Below are 19,230 nucleotides of genomic sequence, written 5' to 3' on the forward strand. Positions count from 1 at the left end.
CAGCCAAAGAAGACACATCCTCCTTTTTGGTGTACTTGCTCCGCATTTTGCTGGTTGTTGACTGTGAGGATGCTTAATACCCTGCCAGCTGCTGACAGACAGCATTTATGTCTACAGGTTCCTGGAGGTTTTCCTCATCTACTGCCATTCAGCCAACCAGTGGCTGACCATTGAGAAGTACATGACTGGTGAATTTCGGAAATACAACAACAACAATGGGGATGAGATCACTCCCATCAGCTTGCTGGAGGAGCTGATGCTGGCCTTCTCTCACTGGACCTATGTCTACACCCGTGGGGAGCTCCTTGTCCTCGACTTGCAAGGTGACTGCTAACATAGGATTGCTATTTGAAACCAGATGAAAAGAATTCAGTACTGAGGAATGGGCCAAATTCTCACTTAGACGAGAAAATGCAAAGCTCAAAAAACCTTTGGATACCAGTCATGCGATGCTGATAAATGAGAATTCACAGTAACACTCTAGGTTAATGTAGGTGTAATGGGAAAATAATATTTCTTCAAATACGTCCAGGCTGAAAGATCAAAAGAGCAGTTAGATGAACTACAGAGAGATTTCATCCAGCTCCAAAAAAGCTACTCTTCACACTTAAGGTATTTTTATTTTTCATAAGATATATAAATAATACAGAGCTTCCGAAGTACTCATATATGTATGCACACTTAATGTGTGTGTAAATCTGTCAAAAATGTTGTGAACTATCTGCATTTTTTATTGTTCATATTAATAAATCTGCATGCAGTTTAAATAAGCGGTAAGCCTGAATGCTATTCGCAAAGTCTAGTGACTCCTTCAAAGAGCATGTGATCATTTAACTGTACATATGTAAGTGGAAAGATGGCATATTTTGAGGAGATAAAACAGTTGACAATGTTCAGATGAACATCACCCATCAAATGGTATAAACACTATCGTTTTTCATTTCTGTCAAGGGAAAAGTCTATGGGTAGCCAGAGACTTAACATATTTATATTTTACAGCATCCAGAAACTGTAAGTTGCAAAAAGACATACTTATTATATAAAATAAGTCTATAGCTCCATCCTTGCCTTGATTGGCTCTAGCTGTACATTAAAAAAAAAAAAAAAAAAAAAAAAAAAAAAAGGGCAGAAAGAATAAGTCTGTTGCTCAGGTTTGGTTTTCTTTTCACCTGAGATTCAAGTGGTGGTTTGAGAGTCTTTTGACCTCTGAAAGCTCTGAGCCAGACGTGAGAATGAAACAGAGTCTTTAAGGTCTTGTTTTTCTGGGTTTCTCACATGTTTATTATTTCTCATCTTACAAGTTTCTCTGTGCCTCTTGGCTGAGATGTTCACAGCTGCTCAGGATGCTCTCAGCTGAGATGCTCTCAGCCTATGAGAATTTGTATGAAATTTGCTCAGTTTTACTGCATAACTCTCACAGTTCCAGAGGAAATGTGTTGGCTCAAAAATGGAGAATATAAACACCTTTGCAAATCTCAGTTTTCATCTTAAGCAAACTGAGATCAGCTCTAGTTTTGGCCTCATGTTTAATTCTATAATCTGGACAATTTACTATCTAATACAGGGGTTATATACATACATATGTATATGTATATGTATATGTATATATGTATATATATATATATACACACATACACTTTTTTGCATAATTAACATCAACTGAAATGGCCTACATTACAATCTGGGGGCATTTCAGTCACATTATGCTGTCTCCGGAATCTTTATTTTTGTTGCAGAACATAAATTTATGATGTTGAAATAGAATTGCGTATCATATTGTCATACAACCATAGCTTTTCATTAGTGTAAAAGCACAGCAATTTTGTCTGATATAAGAAAAGATGGTCTTCGTAAAGGTATATACTTTAATCGGTTTGATGAAAACTGCAACATAGGTATCAGCATTCAGGTACCATAATGTAATTATTTCTCTAATATGCTTCCTTGGCCATCCAAATGGAGAAAGGGATAACAGATCCAAATATCTGCACATCATGAAGTTGTGGCTTCTTGTGTTTATTACCTTGAAAAGAATATGTGTCTGAAAGTAGCTCTAGTAATATTGGTAAGATCTATATCTGATTAGCACATTTACTCAAGTAAAATAACAATATTTTGGTTGGTCACATTTTAGTTAGTTGAGCTTAAATATAGTATTTACTACATTTGCATACACTTTCCATCTACATATAAATTAACATGAAAGCAGCTAAAGTCAACTGTAATAAGAATTATATTGCCAATATTTAATAGATTTTTATACTCATAGCATTTTCATTCTAGCTCATGACCATTTAAACTATGACACTTTATGATGTACCAAGAAAATGGTAAGTTACATCTTTTGTTAAGTGCCAGATTATGAAATTGTGACTACCGTCTTTTGTAACACACACAATGTTTATTTGTTGTAGGTGTTGGGGAAAACCTTACAGATCCATCTGTGATTAAACCTGACGACAAAAAGTAGGTCTCTTTCTGTTGAAATTATCATTAATTTCAGACATTATGCCAACAGTCTGTATATTTAGGATAGTTTTCCATATTTTGTGGGGAAGATTTAATTTTTTTTTCCTCATGGTGTTTCGGTTAAATGCCAGTATGATGCCAATGGAAAGACTACATCTTCTCCTGTGCTTTGGAGGACTCTGTGTGTCCCAGCTCTCAGCATGGGGTTAGAGGTGTATGAAAGGTGTGAGGGTCTGCACTGCTGTACTGGGAGCAGTCTCTTCACAGAGTTGTACAAAGGATGTGAATGTGGCAGACCAGTTTGTCCTGACTTTTTCATGGAGCAAATGGGGCCACAATAGCTTAAGAGGACGGAGAGGGCCCCTGGCTCTCTAACCTCTTCAACAGGTTTTAGTGCTGCATTTAAGCATGCAGCACAATTTCAGAGTCGTGACATGAAAATGGTAAATCATGAGTGGAAACTTACAGAAACTGCATAGACTAGACACATAGAAAAAACTGTCTGTCTTTGTGAACCAAATCTCAGAATCAGAGCCATGGCTGTTCAATTCTGTGATCTCGCTCTTCAATGGTATTTCCTGTAGTGAAGCAGAAGCAGTGGTGTTGATGGCTGCTCTCCTACGGCTCTCCTATTCTTCCTAAACCCACACACCCCTCCAGATCTGCCCTGACATCCCTGCCCCTCCCCTCTCTGGTGTTCATCTTGTTCATCAGGTCATGCCCTTTGATTGCAGGGAAGCCTCATGTTTGGAAGGTAGGAAGATGCAAATGAAAATAGTCTAATATAATAAAAAGGGCAATTAACTATAGAAATATCAGATGACTTGACTACAATTTGAAAATCCAAGTTCATTATGTAAGCAAGTTCTGGGACCATAATTAATATTTCAAAAAGATAAGTAAAAAATGACTGCCTTAATGTTCAATATGATTGTACATATAATATTTATTTAGGGAACAACAAAGATATGAGAACAAAGATATGCTGCACACTTCCCAGTGACAAAGACTTTGCCCTAAGTAGGCCGTAGGTTCATGACAGAAGCACATAGATAGCTCAAGTGAGAGATGCAGAGAGGTCAATCATGTACTTGTTCTCTAGATTTTAGCAAATGCTTTTAAGGTATTACTAGAGATGTATGAAATTCTGATTTGCTACTGTTCAAGTGGATTTTTTATATCAGCAGTCACATAAACTGCTGTAAGCGGTAGAGAGGCACTGACTGAAGTTGTTCACAAGGCAAGTCAGCTTATCCTCTTTAAAATAAAGATAATGTTTATCTACGTTATTACCATGAAGTTTATTTTTATTAGTGTTCTTCTTTTTGTTATTAAATAATTTTTTTAATTGATTAGTAAAATTTGATCACACGGATCTTATTTTCAGAACTTTTTGTTGTTTATCGTAGGCAAAATAGTTAGTCCTAGTTAGAGAGCAAGTGTTGATTAAGTAATCAAATCCAGCTCAATTTTCTTATATTCAGAGAAATCTTCAGAACAGCAACTAATGAAACAATGTTGTTTGATTTAGGGTTCTAAAGGAATAAGGTAGTGAAACTCTGGTGTTTTCTGTAAGCAGATACCCAATTCTAAGAAACACTTTCTAAGAGAATGACAGGAATTACAGAGTAAAAGGACTGTCATTTGCTCTAACCTTCATTTGCTCACAGGAAAAACATTCTGACAGAGGCAAGATGTGCTTAAAGTTTTCTTTTGTAGGTAAGATACTTAGATAAGATCAAAACCTGTCTCAAAAGATACTTTGAGCTCATGTTCTCTTGGAAACCTAGGATAAAGAAGATGGCACCTGACTGATGGGGCTGATTGAAATTTTAGCCTTACTTATAGTTAAATTATTTATGTTTTGCTGTTTTAACTGCATCATTTTATTGGCTCATGCCATTATCCTGTCAAGTGTCATGTAATTCTCTTATTTCATGCATCGTTTTTGGAAAGGACTTTGCAATGGCAAAGTATGACCTCCAGGTCTGTTATAATACCTTATGTCTTGGTTTTATATCCATATCAAGAAAAATATAATAGATCTGTTTGGAAAGTATGCCTAATGCCGTGACTCAGACAGATCCTGAGCTGATGCAAATCAGTGTTAAGATCTACCCACATGCACTGCACAGAATGTATGAAGTGATAAAATGGTACAGCTACATTCACAAGAATATTTCCTTTAAAACAGATGTAATTGAGGCACAGCAGCAGGATTCTAACACAGTCCTTGCAGATTTCTGTCCTGCCCAAACATTGAGAAGAATTGCCTCGATATGTAACATATACTACTTGGCAAGGTCACAACAAAGCTAATGAGAGTAAAATTTTCAGGGAGAATAGGTCCAGATTCAGAGATGAGGAAAAAGTGTTCTGCGTTTCAGGCTGAAGAGAACTGATACATTCACAGAGCATCTGTTTCCAATAGTTTGATATTATAATGAAGAATTTTCTGGTTGTTGGTTTGTTTTTTTTTTTTTTTAATTGAAATGTTTCTTTCTGATGCTGCCCACTGACAACACAGAGGAAAAAAAATTCAACAGTCTTCTCCTTTGATCTTTTTTTTTGTGTTAAACTACCCCCTAATCTTTATATGTTATGGTTTCTAGGCTGATGATCATTTCCAATTTATCCCCAGATTCCTTGAAAGAGTTTCCAAATTTAAATGCAGTATTCCTCTTGAACCATCGCCACTACTGGGTAGAGAGGATAGGTTACTTCACATATATTACAGAGAGCATACCCTTTATTCTCAAAATGGTGTGAGAAAATATTGCTCTGACTTACTTGCTTCACTTTGCACACAGTAAGGTTAGATTAGAGGAAGTATCAGTGTTTGTGTGGCCTTGAAATTAGCAGTCTTCCTAATTTCCTATACCTGCTCAAGTAAATACTTAGGTACATTCTATTTCTATGGCATTTCATCAGATTCCAGCAAAGAATAGAAATGGCTATATTGCATCATGTTTTTTTGAGTGTACCTACGGCCCTTGATTGGTATTTCACTTCTTCCCTTGTTTGGGAAGAATTTTAATTTTCATTAAAAGATGATTGGGTGAATCCTTCACAGGATCCAGGAGACACATAATCTCCAGGTCTGCAAGAAATTAAAAAGATACTAAATTTTGTATAGTAGTTTTGGCTAACCATTGCTATTGTCTTGTGTGAAAGGGAAGAGTTTCATGTTTGAGCACTGCTTTCCTTAGAGAGAACATAGTTTTGTTAGTGTGAATTATAGATAGATTTGAGAGAATTAAAATATTTTTCTGTAGTTTCTCAGAGCTGTAATTGATTTCAGATTTTAAAATGTGCTGTTTCCACTCTGCATATCATTATAGTAAAATACTAGCATGTGTAAAGTTTCTCTGGAAGTATTTCTTGTGTGCTGTGTTCCACTGCATCTAGACTGTCAAATTCTTGAGAGTAAAGGCTGAAAAGTTATTTTAATGCTAAAATTAATGACCACCAAGCTTTCAAGTGACCTTAAGAATCTGTTGTAATTATGTGGTACCTATGTGTATGAATATAAGTGGCTTTTGTTTGTAATTGTGACAGTTTCTTTCAGAATATGCAATGCATTTCCACAAATGGATCCCCTAGTAGCATTCATGAATTGGTCAGAGAACAGATGCATGTAAATGAGCACAGGATGAAGACAATAAATTTTAAAACCTTGCTTGTCAGCAGTATACTGTGGGTGGTTTTTTTTTGTTTGTTTGTTTTTTTTTTTTTTTTTTTTTTTTTTTGTATGCTGCATGTTTTTGTGACTCGGGTTCTGCTAGACTTTGCCTTTCTGGTTTTAATTGAAGAGAAAATAAGTCCTTGTTAGCGCTGTTTAGTTCTCACACACCCACCATCAGAACTGGAACCAAACAACTTGCTTGGTGGGAATGAATGGTGGCTGCAGCAGAATCACACAGATTATGGCAAGTGTCATCAAAATGTCACTGTGCCCAGATTTCCTTAAAGCATTTTAGGAGGGGCTGATGGGTTTCTGTTCTGTCTACCTGAAGAAAAAAAGAAAAGTAGTGTGGGATATATGTAGGCTAATACTGTACTGGAATTGACAGTTTTCTCATCTCATATCTAAGAAACTTATAATGTGTATTAAACTTTGATTGTCTTGATAAAAAGGGCTCACTGGTTAAAATAATTTTAAAATGGCATCATCTCCCTCCCCTATAATTGATTCATTTTAGATTCATTAATTTTTAAAGAATATTTCTTTTAGGTCTGGAAAGATGGTGTTTGGACCAGCAAACCTAGGAGAAGATGCAATAAGAAACTTCATTGCAAAGCATCGTTGTAATTCTTGCTGCAGAAAGCTGAAACTTCCCGGTATGCAAAGTAAACATTAATTTTTAATCTATATATAACTTTATAAGTACAACAAAGTAAAGGCCTCGATGTGCTATAAAGACAAGAACTGAAATTCCAATGAGCCGAAAGACTCTGGTAGGCATAGCCTACCAAAGGCACATATGAGAATACTGCTCTTTTGCCGAACATCCATGTAAGACTGGGAGTTCATCAGCCTGGTGTTGGCATTCAGCATGAAAGCTTCTTCCCGTTGAATTGTTTCCCTTTGCTAAATGGGAGCCTATTTGTCCAGGGTCATCACTACAGATAACATCTGCAATACCTTTTAGAATAAGAAGAGTAACAATAGAAAATTTGCAATGCATTAGCAGGGGAAAACATCACTGGAGGTTTTCTGGCCCTGCTGCAGGCCCTACTTATGCTTAGTTGGATTGCCTGTTGTTCACCTTATATTTGATGTGTGGCAGATTTTAAAGACTGAAAACCATAATGAATTGCTTTCTGGATAACTTTTCAGCCGCAGATTTTTTTTTTTTTTTCCTGTTGAGAAACTCCTTCCCTTCATTGCCTATATGGAATAATAATTGCTGTTTGATTCTGAAACAGGAAATACAGTGTTATTGGTTTGATTATTTTTATTTGTGGCAGCTGGAGATAATGGAGGGGAAAATCAGCTGAATGAATCCAGTCAGGGAAGATTCATCCACACAGGCTCACACCACTGAGTTCCCCAGAGCTCTCAACCCCCTGGTTGTTATTTGCCTTGCTCCAGATTTTCTTCCTCCTGGAAACATCAAACAAACTGCCATCAGCTATTGGGTTGAGCACTGCCCGACATGTTTGTGCTTTTCAGACAATCACTTGGCTGCATTATTGAATTTGTTTTCTTGCCATAGATTTGAGAAGTGGCTACGCATTGGAAACTGCAGGTCCAGCCTTTGGAACAGAAATGGAAACAAGCACCAAAGAAGCTGATGATGCAGATGAGCCTTCTGTGTATGACACACGCCTGTGAAGCAGAGAGCCCATGTGTTTGCATGCTTCAAAACCTGTCCCTTATCACTGCCAAGGGTTTGTCCAAAATCAAAAAATACAGGTGACTGAGTGCAGCATTGCTAGACTCTATACACAAGGAAAAAAAAAAAAAATCTTTATTTACTCCTCTTTCATGCTTTTGTGGTGGCCTTTCTTGTACAGGTTAATGAATTGCCAGGAGCAGGTCACCCCTTACCTGGATGAACTGTCTATTAGTGCCTTTTTTAAAATAATGTATGGTTCCAAATTTCACTTTCTTAGAAAAATGACCAACAATTTCATTTCCAAGTGATAGTAACATTTGTTTCTCTTTCTGCTCTCCAGTAAATAAATGGAAGTATACACATGCAAATCATTCATTTTCAGCCAGAGCCCACTCAACCCTGTGCTCACTTTTCTGGAGCATAAAAGACTCTCCAGGAAATTTCAGAAATACTACTTTTTTATTATTGATTTTGATGCAGAGACAAACCAAGAATATATGAATAATGAATTTTTGATTTAAACAGTAGTCATGACAGACTGAAAAAAATTAGTAGGAACTTTGTCTTCAATTCTTTTCGCATACCAAGAAAACGTTGCACAATAAAGCGGCAGATTATTGTACTCACACACATCAATTTTACCTCGTTTTGAGGTAATGAAGTAGAATATTCTGTGATCTTTAATACAAACACCTTGAATGTAATTTGACTTTTAGGACTCCCCTGTCTCTTTAAATCTCGGCAGACCGAGGGTGATTTTTAGTCCATAGGCCTGTAAGGTAGTAATTCTGCTTCTTGTAGTTATCATTTTAATATCTGACTTTAGGGAGATATGTGCTTACATGAATACATATGTTCCTTAAAGAAAGACCTTTCTCTCAAGGATCTCTAAATATTTGCATGCCTTTAAATTCAGTTAAGTTAAATGACACATAAATATGTCTTTAAAGTCAAGGACAATGTAACTCCTGCCCTGATAGTGTTGTTTTCCTCAAATGTTGCCATAAATTCAGAACACAATATATATTATACACAAAAAATAAACTCTAGACCAGGCTGGGCCTGAGCACTTTTCATTTCCTTACAAGTTTTGAAGGTATGTACAAATCGTTCTTCAGATGATTTTTTCTTGACAATTCTCATGTTGCCTGGAAGAGTGGGTGGCTGCTGCATTCACAGCAACACTTGTGAGAATTCTTATGATGTAGAGCTAGGTCAGTGTAGATTGATCTTATTCCTTCTTGTCAGTATCTGTCAAGGTAAATACTGCATTACAGTATGAAATTGGGGATCCTTGCAAGATACTAATCTGTGTTAAAATGTAGTTTATTTAATTTTGTAGCTATATTTAATTTCATTCAGCATGAAATATCGAGTGGATGAAAGAACAAAAAGAGGCATTTCAAATTGTTCCACTGTATATTTTTATCTTTGCACTTATTTTTCATGTGTGGAGGGACTAAGTTGAAGAAGCCCAGTAATTCTGCTGGCTGATAAATTATGTCTCACCTTTCTTTTTGCATTTTTTTGAGAGTGCTGATTCACATTTCACTAAACTGTAAATTTAAGCATTTGATTAAAGATGTTCCTCCCCTTTCATAGTTCAGTAAGAAATTATATTGAAAATAATTAAAAAATATATTTCTTTTGAGATCTTGGTGTCTTTTTTACTGTGTAAATTCTTTAAATTGTCTTTTCATCTCTAAATACTGACCTTGGATTGAAGCACATGCCTAGTGAACAAATGAAAAAACCCCAACAGCCATTAATGTGGACAGCAGTAAGCCCTACTCACACTAAAATTTGGGTTCATATGAAATGAAAGATGTGGAAGTCAGATTCTTTCTCCAACTGCTTGACAACTAGAGTGGAAGAGGAAATCATGTGTGTCAAACCAAACCATAGGGGTTTCTGATTATTAGCTTCAATATTTGTTTATGCTGAAAAGCACATACAGGGATTTCTTTTATAATTCTGGTGAGTTCAGGGGAAAAAAAAACCCTGTTTACTTTCAAATAAGTCAGGAAATAAAGTTTTGAAAGAACAAAAGAAAACAAAAAATCCATCAGAGTATTTATAAACTCACTTTTTAATATGAGCCTAAAAGAACTTACTTAGGAAGTCATTTGGGATTATCCACAGCAAAACGTTCTTTTGGCATCTGCTGCATTGGAGATGTAGCTTGAACATATGAAAAATATGCAGAAATTGAAAACCTCATACTCAGGAAGGCACTTTTTTTCCCCTTTTATTCATAGTTGTGGTGTATTTGGAGTTATTAATTTATTGTTAGTGCAATAAAATCAAAAGGGATATTACATATGTATTTTCTAGAAATGGATTTGTACTTGTAGTTTTGTCAGTCTATTTCATACTATTTCTAAAGAATATAAGAACACTTTCACAATGTTTCTGTTCTTGATATGTGTAAAATGAAATAACATTTCTGAGCACTAAGGGAAACAGGTGAAAATAACATACGGGGAATAATGCAGGTTTTTTTATTTTTAATCTCAAAGTAATAAACATCTATTCTATATTTATCATGTGGTTTCCAGCTCCTCTTTTGTTTTAGTTCTGTAATAGCATTAGTTTCAGTTTTAGTAGTCAATATACTTACAGCAAGAATACTTCTACACCTGTCTCATAAGCCAAAAATTAATTTTACAGAAGAAGAAAGTAGATGTTTTAATTTACTAATTAGCTTTTCAATAAACTATGGATTTTTTTTTTAGTTGGGATGTCTACTCAATTGTCAGAAAACTTCGTAAATCAAATCACTGCTGCAGCACAGACAGCAGGAGAGAGCTCTCCTTTGCTTTTAGTTAGTTTTTAGCTAGCTGAGGCAGAGAAGTTCCCCGGACTGTGGTTTCTCTGTTTCTTGGGACTGCTCAGCCTGCTCTGGTCTGCACTGAAAACCCAGCAGACCCCCGGGAGCTCACCCCTGTGTCCCACCGGGGCCTGGGATGTGCCACTTCCCAGCACCGAAGGGACTGATGAGAGACTGAGGAGCCGAGCTACACCCCACAGCAAGGACCTTCTGAATTTGCCATCTCTTCAGAGCAGTGGGAGGCTCCATTGTTTAATATTATTCATTTTTTATGCTTGTGAATACTTTGCTTATTAAATAAACAGTGTTTTTCCACTTTTCTCCAAGGAAATCTTTTCCTGAACCAGCTGGGGTTGGGGTCGCTTAAATCTGATTTCTAGAGGGACCCCATTTGGAAGTTTCCTCCCAAATCTGCCCTAAACCAGGATAGTCTTTGATATTGATGAGTGTGTAAACAGTTGTAGTGCTCTGTCCATTTGCCTCTATGGCATTTGTTCAGTTTACAAAACAGAAAACAAAACAGTGTTTTAAAATACCCTGGGTACATTTAGATGTTAATATTCAGTTGTGATAAAGTGCTAAATGTTCAAGAAGACAAAAAAAAAAAAGTTCTGTAGGAAAGAGTAAGTTTGTTGCCTAAAGGAAGTCTGGCTGCGTTCTTCTGGTCAAAGAATTAGGTAGATGGCTAAAACCATTCATTTCTCGGGTTGCCAGTGAAAATAATATGATTTAGGTTTGCAGGTAGCCCAACATATGCATGGCTGGCACAAGGGAGGAGGAGATGAAAGGGTGGAGGATATTAAAGGGAGGAGAGATGAGGAAGATGAGGGGAGGCTGAGGCACAGAAAGCAGACTCTGACTTCTGAGCCCTTCTCCTGCTGTGTTTCCTTACTGAGTTCTTGTCCCACAGAGATACTGCCAATGTCATAGTGTTTCTGTGGTCTGTAGCATGAGACCACAGCATGTAACAGACCGCATCATGGTCTGTTACATGTAGTAACATGTACTAAAACACATTTACACAGTGTACTCAGGGTGGCCTGGTTTTAACAGCTGTGTCACCTTCTCCTCAGATGACCCCTACTATGATATTAGAAGTGTTAATGTGCCCTCTGAAACTGAGGTGGAAACAGGTCAGCAAGTGATCAAGGAGAGCGAGGGAGGTCCAGGGTGGTCAGCTAGGAATGGCCACATATTCCTCCTATTCTACTAAATGGATATAAGGTTGGCCTCAAGTGACCATAGGGAAATGTGGTCTGGATTAACTTCAAGTGGCCTCTGTGCATTACAGCAGCCCAAGATGACCCTCAGTGATTACTTGGGGTAGCTAATTAGAATTAAGATTGATAACAGATGACACATCTGTAGATTAATTTGTTCTGAATAGGACTCTAAATAATTGTTGAATGAAAATGAAGACCAGTGTGACCCTGGGCAATTTATTGGATGTAAAGCTGACCCCAGGCGCTGCCCTTAGAAGCAATCTCCAGCTATCATATTGTCCCATGGTGACCTCTTTTATCTAATTTGCTAACATCTTGGCCTTGGATGAGGTCAACATTTGAGCCTTGGAGCTCTAAGATGAAGCCAATTGGACCTTATGGTGACTCCTACAAGTTATTTAAATTCATGTTTAGTTGAATTAACCTGTGTCATGACTGTGAGATTTGACCTTAGACGACCCTGTAGTGAGAATTCCATCTTCAACTGAGTTCAGATGACCTCAGACAGGAGTCAAGGACTGTGATTGATGTATTGGCATCAAATGAGGGGAAGGTTGATGTCAAATGACAAACTAAACAATTAATTGGATCTGAGGTTTACCTTGAATGACTTCTGGGCACTGAGTAAAGGCTGCACTGATCTCCCATGAACCCAAACAGACTCTCTGGTTGACCTCAAATGAATCCTGACTGCTTAACTGGATACCAAACAGACTTCAAATATTTGCCCCCCCTCCAAAGGACAAAACCAGTGACTTTAAAGGTCACAACTTGACCTTTAGGTCAAGTATGAAGTATGAAGGTCAAGTGTATGTCAAGTCTGTCAAGGTATGTCAAGTATGTGAGGTTGACCTCAGATGACCCTAGGTTTCAAACAAGAGCCTAGCTGACCTCAAACAGCACCTTGCATGTACCTGGGTCTCATGATGGTGCCAGATAAGCCCTAGTTGACAGGTTAACTGAGCCCTCAGTTTCATCTCAGATGACCCTACACAAGTTATTTAGCCCTCAAATGGCCTTCCTAAGAACTGTTCATAGGCCAGTTAATTGAATCCCATTTAACCTCTACTGATCCCAAGCAGTTACTTGGATCTCATGATTATCTCAAATGATATCTAGAGCCTCTAACTGTACTTCTAATTGACTCTTGCTTCCAGTTGACTTCCAATGACCTCTTAGGTGGAAAGACGGTTGATAATTTGGCTAAGTGACCTCCTCTTGGAAGTTAAAGAGCAGTTTCCTATCTCAAACAGTGTTAAGGCCACAGAAAGAGGGAAGCTGGGGCAGAAAGGTGCTATTTCCAGGCCTGGAAGTAGCACATCCTAGTTAAGTCATCCAGACAAATGCTCCCCAAAGTGACAGACTGTGTGAAAAAACCCAACTACTCACACCTGATCATGTCACCGATCAAAGATCATGTTTGGGACAGGTCATGAGTCATTTGCAACCATCACCAAAGCCCCCAACATATGCCACTGTGGATCCTGGAACTTGGGCTGTATGAAGATGGTACTGCTGTCTGGGTGTTCAGGGGTAGGGGGAGGTCAACAAAGCTTGAGAAGGATGTATCACTGAGAGTAGATACAAAAAAATATAGAATTAAGGTGAACAAGACATTTGTCAGAACTCCCAAGAAAAGGAAACAACTAATAAAGCCAACTCAGCGACTGTGCTGAATCAGCTCCAACTGGGTGAAAGGTGATTCCTGCAGAAGGATCTGCAACCACCGGCTCACAGACCACCAACCCCAGGAACTCACTGACTCCAAAGAAGAGAAAGAAGAAGAGAAAGACTGAGCATGTGGACTAATTAGCATAAGAAGCAAGGGAATAATTTAATCAATAGAAGATAGAATACTACTTAATATGAAACGGTGTAGCTTGCAGTCAATAATTCCTTTTGTGATTAATTCCTTTTTTTGCTAAGACGTATAAATAGTGAAAAGGTTTGACAATCCTTGTCAGACCTTGTATACCCAGCGTTCCCTCCTGCACAAAATGCACCAACAGAAGAACAAAATGGGTCCCCCACTCCACTGAGAAACTGAGAGTGAAGATGGACTAATGGGGCACTTCTGGATCCACAGGTGGCGACTATATTCTGCTTACACTATCTCTCTCCTTCCCTCTCCCTCCCTTTCACTCTTTCCCCTCTTCACTTAATATTACAAAATAAAGTTAGTGTTGTTAAAACAGCATTTGGTCTACTTTGCACATTAATCTGACCAAAATCATCTCTCATTAATCTTTTCGTAACACCTCCAAATAGGTAAGTGGCTCTCATGTTGATGTCAATTGGCCTCAGGTTGCAAAAGCCTGAAATTACCTCTAGTGATCTGAATGGATCTCAGATTCACTTCAACTGACTCCTACACACCACTCAAGGACTTTATTAATTTCAAATGATCCCCTTGTCAACTCTTTGCATACCTAATTAATGTCAGATGACCCTAGAGAAAATATGTGGATTATTTTCATGTGGAATTGATAATCTGGTAGACCTCAGACTATGCCAGTGAAATCCACTGGATTGACTAGACTTTAGATGCTAGGCAAAATCACAGATTGTGATTGACCTTATAAGACTTGTATAGATTATCGTGTCTGAGTTTGACCTGACATCACCTCTGGTCAGGCAGTGGGAATGAGTTGACCTTCAATGACCTTTATGCTACTAATTACATTTCTCATTCACCTCACATGGTCCTTGTAGAGCAAACAACAAGCAGGACTATGATTGGTTTTTGACTAAAAAGTAGAACCACAGATCCTTTTTTTTTTTCACTAAAAATGTCAGGTCATTTCCTGAAAAAGCTGCTTTTAATCCAGCTGGCCTCCAGCCTGTACAGCTACATGGAGCTAAGGGCATCCATACCATGCACAGGACTTTGCTTTTGTCTCACTTAGCAATGCTCCTGCTCATCCTTTTCCATCCTGTCTGTATCTGTCAAATAGCTGACTCATCATATGCTTATCCCAGTCTGTATCCTTCATTAACTGGGTAAGAGTACACTCTTGCTCAATCATTTTTCTTGTCTATCTCTAATTTCACTTTATTTTTGACACATTTCCTAACAGCTCTAAGATCCCAACTTATGTACTTTCACAGTGATGTGAGCTGAGGCCATGTGGTTGGGTCTGGGACCTATGGACCTGGGGCAAACTGGGCCTACAGCTGAATTCAAACAACCCCTGAGCAACAAAAAAAGGAGAGTGATTTTCTGCAAAGGTCTATGGTGTGTCAAACTGAGAACGGTAGTTTACTTTGGGCCAACGAAACATGGACAGCATTTAAACTGAGAGAACCTTTGACTGCTAAATTGGTGTAGTATTCTTTCCTATGTTGTATTTAAGAAGAAAGTAGAAAGAGAGCACTTCTGCTGGGCATATGTCTTGATTTTGTCCCCATTTAGCTGAGTTGCTAGTATAGGGTTTTGTTTTGGATATGTGTTGAACGTAGTGTTGATAATATGGAGATGTTTTTGTCATTGCTATGAAGGGCTTATGCAGAGCCTTTTATGCTTCTTGTATTGTCATACTGGCTAGTGAGGTGCATGGGAAGTTGGGATGAAACACAGCTGGGAGAGGTGACCCCTATTGACCACAGGGATGTTCCACTCCATATGATATTACACTCAGTATGCAAAGTGGAGGGGAAAAAAGAAATAAGGCAGGAACCTTTGGAACTATGACATTTGTCTTCCCAAGTCAGTGTTACCTGTGATGGAGCCTTGCTTTCCTGAGTGTGACCTGCCTGCCCATGGGAAGCAGCAAATTTACTCCTTGTTTTGCTCTGCTTAAATGTAAGGCTCATGCTTTCCCTATTCAACTGTCTCCATTTCAAGCCATGAGTTTTCTAACTTTTATGATTCTCTTCCTCATTCCACTGGTGGGGGTATGAGTGAGTGATTCTGTGGGGCTCAGTTGCTGGTTTAGACCATGACAGCATGAATCTTGTCACCAAAACTGACAAAATAAACTCTCTCATCCATTTGTTAGGTTAGAAAGTTGACCTTATTCAAAGTTGGAGTACGTAGGAATCACTCCACAAAACATGCAAAGGAGTTATCAAAACATTTAACTATTTATAAATTTTAGCAAACAAAGGAATTCATTGGTTTACAGGTTATATAGTTCTCTTTATGACTTGGTATTCTATCTTCTATTGCTTATTAATTTTTCACTTCTCATGACCATTAGTCCACTTCTTCAGTCTCATTATATTTTTTCTTGGATAGGGGGAGTCTGAATAAATGTTGGTTTCTTCTTCATCTCTGGTTTCTGATAACATGTATTTGTAGTTTATAAATTCGGTATTTTTGGTGTCCAGGTCTCAACAGGAGTAGGCAGCATGATTTCCTTTGTCCCTCCTGAGCTCTGTCTTGAAATTTCTTCAGCTGTTTCACTGGATTGCCATCTTCCCATCAATACCTGCCAAAAGTACTGTAACTCCATTACAACAAGACTGTAACTGTTTTCTTGACCAAACTAAACCTAAACTCTCTCTCAGGGGCAGTGGCAGAATGACCCATTGGCTCCCGTAAAACAGAGAATCATCTACTATAGAAAAAAAACCCACCTCTATTCAAGTGTCACCAAAATACTCAACAACACATGAATGAATGTTTCACTTTGGCAAATATCAAACATTCTCTCTGCCCTTTATGGAATGGTGTATCTCAAATAGAATCCTTACCTCTGGTAGGTCTGCCTAAGTGACCCTCTTTTTGTCAAATCCTGTCCTGGCTACAGAAAGAAAAGGGGAGAATCTTCTAGCATTATCTGTTCAATACCACCCATATGGTTGCTGGTGGTGTGGTTTTGCAAGACAAAGACAGGGCCAGAAATTGAAAGTCTGTCATTTTTCCTGGCTCACTCTGGAGATGTGGGACCAGGGTCAGAGCCACGTGGCAGCTCGGCACCAAGAGAGAGCCCTGCTGCACTGGGAGAGCTGCACCAGGAGTGTCCTGTGCCAGCCCTAGAGAGCCTCAGGCACTGCTGCTCCAAACTGCAGAGACCCGCTAGAACCCGGGCTGCCCTCAGCACTGGGAGAGAGCCACACATCAGGAAAGCCACAGAGGAACCCAAAAACTGGAGCAGAAGCAGCTGAGTGGACACTGCTGAACGCAGTAGGCTGGAGAAAACAGCGGGCACCATGGCACAGATAATCTAAGGTCCCAAGGGGGTAGTTTTGTCCTGGTTATTTTTGTTGTTATTGTTGCTGTGGTTTGTTTCTGTTTTCATTTTTGGTTTGGCTGCCTTTATTTTCTTTTTTTAATGGGGAAATGGGGGGCAAAGTTTGGCAGTAAACATCCTTTTGAGGATAAAACACTCTCTCTTGTGTATACTGTTGGGGTTTTTTGCTATTAGTACTGCTGTGGGTATTGTGATTTTCAGTAAATTCTTGTTCCAATTTATAATCTCTCCTAGTGTTCCTCCTTCATCAGAAGAGACTGGGGAAAGGGAACAGCTTGAGTGGGGTTTAATCTTCCAGATGGCTTTTAAACCATTACAAACCCCTTAAATCTTAAAGGAGCAGAGCACACAGTTCCTTCCAGAGCATGAGGGTAACCTTCACTCTTCAGGGAACCTGCTTTAATTAATTAAACAAACATCCCAGCAATAAACTGTGAAGTGCCCATTCTTCAGTCATTTAATGAACCTCCCACATGTTTGTTCACTACCTCTCATTCCTTCTTTCTTTCTTTGTCATCTTCCCTACTTTTAAGTTGTTGCAAATAAGACTTAAGGATCAAATGGCTCTTTCTGCATGTAGAGCAGGAGTAATGAATAGTGTCCTCTGTTTGCTGCTGAAAAATATTAAAAATCTGATGTACTCTTAATCACAGGTAGCATTTCAATACTGAGGGAGGCAATTACTACACTCAGACACTTATGGTAGGACAAAGTGATTAGATTATCTTCTGCTGGTATCTACCTTCGGAAAGGTAGACAAGCTAAACAGCCACCTCTATATTGAGGGTAAACCCCCACATTTTCAATCAGAAAATTATTCTGATATTGATATTAATATTAATAGCATCTGGCAAAGCTTAACCTCTTTTGAAGTTTTGACCTCTGTTGATCTGAGTGCTAAGCCTTTTTGTTCTGTTTTGTTCATAGTTTGCGTAGCAGTTGCACTTGGTTCCAAATATGTGAGGTTGGACAATGTAAGAAACGAAGCCCACTCCTCAAAAATTTAAGAGTTTAATAAAGGATAATAAGGGACAGATAAAGCAAAAGTAAGAGCACTGGGTGCGTGGCAACAGCCAGAGGCACCCCAAATTCTTTAGCAAGCAGTCCTTTACATTGTTGCATTGCATTACTTCCTCAAATGCCTTTGAACCTTTTTGGAGCCTGTTTACCACAACTTGACCTCAGGTTGCCACAGCATTGCACAAGTCCACAGTTACAGTCTCCAAGGGTCCCTCAGGGAGGCAGTCTGGGGTAATATTCTGATGCCACTTTAGACTTGGTATTCTCCTTTTATGGTACTTTATTCTCTGCCTGTGCTATCTCCGTTACACATTTTGCAAGAGCAGTTATAACTAAGCAATTACAATTTCCCCTATCACTACAGAAGTGATTACAATTTATAATAATTTGCTAAAAGGAAATACATAATAGCAAAATTTGGCACCTCTGTTTTACTACATTTGAGTATAAAGCCTTTCTTCTCAGATTAATCCACCTACCTCTTCATGCACTGCGAGAAAGTCTGTGGCCTAAGGGCTTGTGGAAACTGTGGAAAGGGAAATATGAGTTTACAAAGAGATCGTGACTCTCTTCTCCTAGGAAATTGTAGATCAAGAGTACAGAAGTGGCATCCAATTGCATCATGCAGGGTCCATGAAAAAGAAGAAGAAATGATAGACTGAGGTGGTGCTGGCTTTTCAATTAAGATATTGTGAAATCAGCTACTTGTAACAACCGTATGTGATAATAAAAAAGGAAAACCAAACCAACCCCCCCAAAATACCATCTGTATCTGAAGCTCCTGAAAACCAGGACAATCCCAAAAGTCCTTATAGTGGTTTAGATATTTACTATCCAATTGAGGAAAAGACCAAAAAAACGAAATAGAAATATTAAGAAAGCAAAGTGTATGGGAAGGAAAAAGGTGAAGATCTTTTATTTCCAAACCTGCAACATTAGGAAGCACAGTTAACTCCACCTGAACCCAAATCCTTCTTATCCTGTAAGTCTGCTGTTTCATACAGTGACATGCTAAAGTAAGTCTTAGGATGTGGTGACTAAATTTCTGTAATGGCTTAAGGAATCAAGTATTCGTATTTCCAGACTACTGCAGCAGCCTTCAAATGGGGCTAGAGAGGTGTGGGCTTTTTGGAGCAGCTGAAGTTTATTGC

At 38.4% G+C, this 19,230-nt stretch overlaps 1 protein-coding gene across 5 annotated transcripts in view; it reads left to right on the plus strand.

Annotated features, from left to right (window-relative positions):
• The window catches only part of TRPM6 (transient receptor potential cation channel subfamily M member 6), a 92,471-nt gene extending 81,799 nt beyond the window's left edge, over positions 1-10,672 (plus strand). For 4 of the 5 annotated variants that reach the window (XM_083884227.1, XM_083884228.1, XM_083884230.1 and 1 more), the window contains 4 exons: positions 118-323; positions 2,415-2,466; positions 6,704-6,810; positions 7,689-10,672. In XM_083884227.1, the coding sequence (XP_083740353.1) occupies positions 118-323; positions 2,415-2,466; positions 6,704-6,810; positions 7,689-7,807 (484 nt within the window). In that variant the 3' untranslated portion in view covers positions 7,808-10,672. Of the gene's footprint in view, positions 1-117; positions 324-2,414; positions 2,467-6,703; positions 6,811-7,440; positions 7,650-7,688 lie in introns of those variants that run through there. The other variant, XM_083884229.1, reaches the window with a different exon arrangement.
• Positions 10,673-19,230: the final 8,558 nt, after the last annotated feature.

The sequence above is a fragment of the Zosterops lateralis genome, assembly GCF_965231275.1.
Source record: "Zosterops lateralis genome assembly, chromosome: Z".
NCBI lineage: Eukaryota > Metazoa > Chordata > Aves > Passeriformes > Zosteropidae > Zosterops > Zosterops lateralis.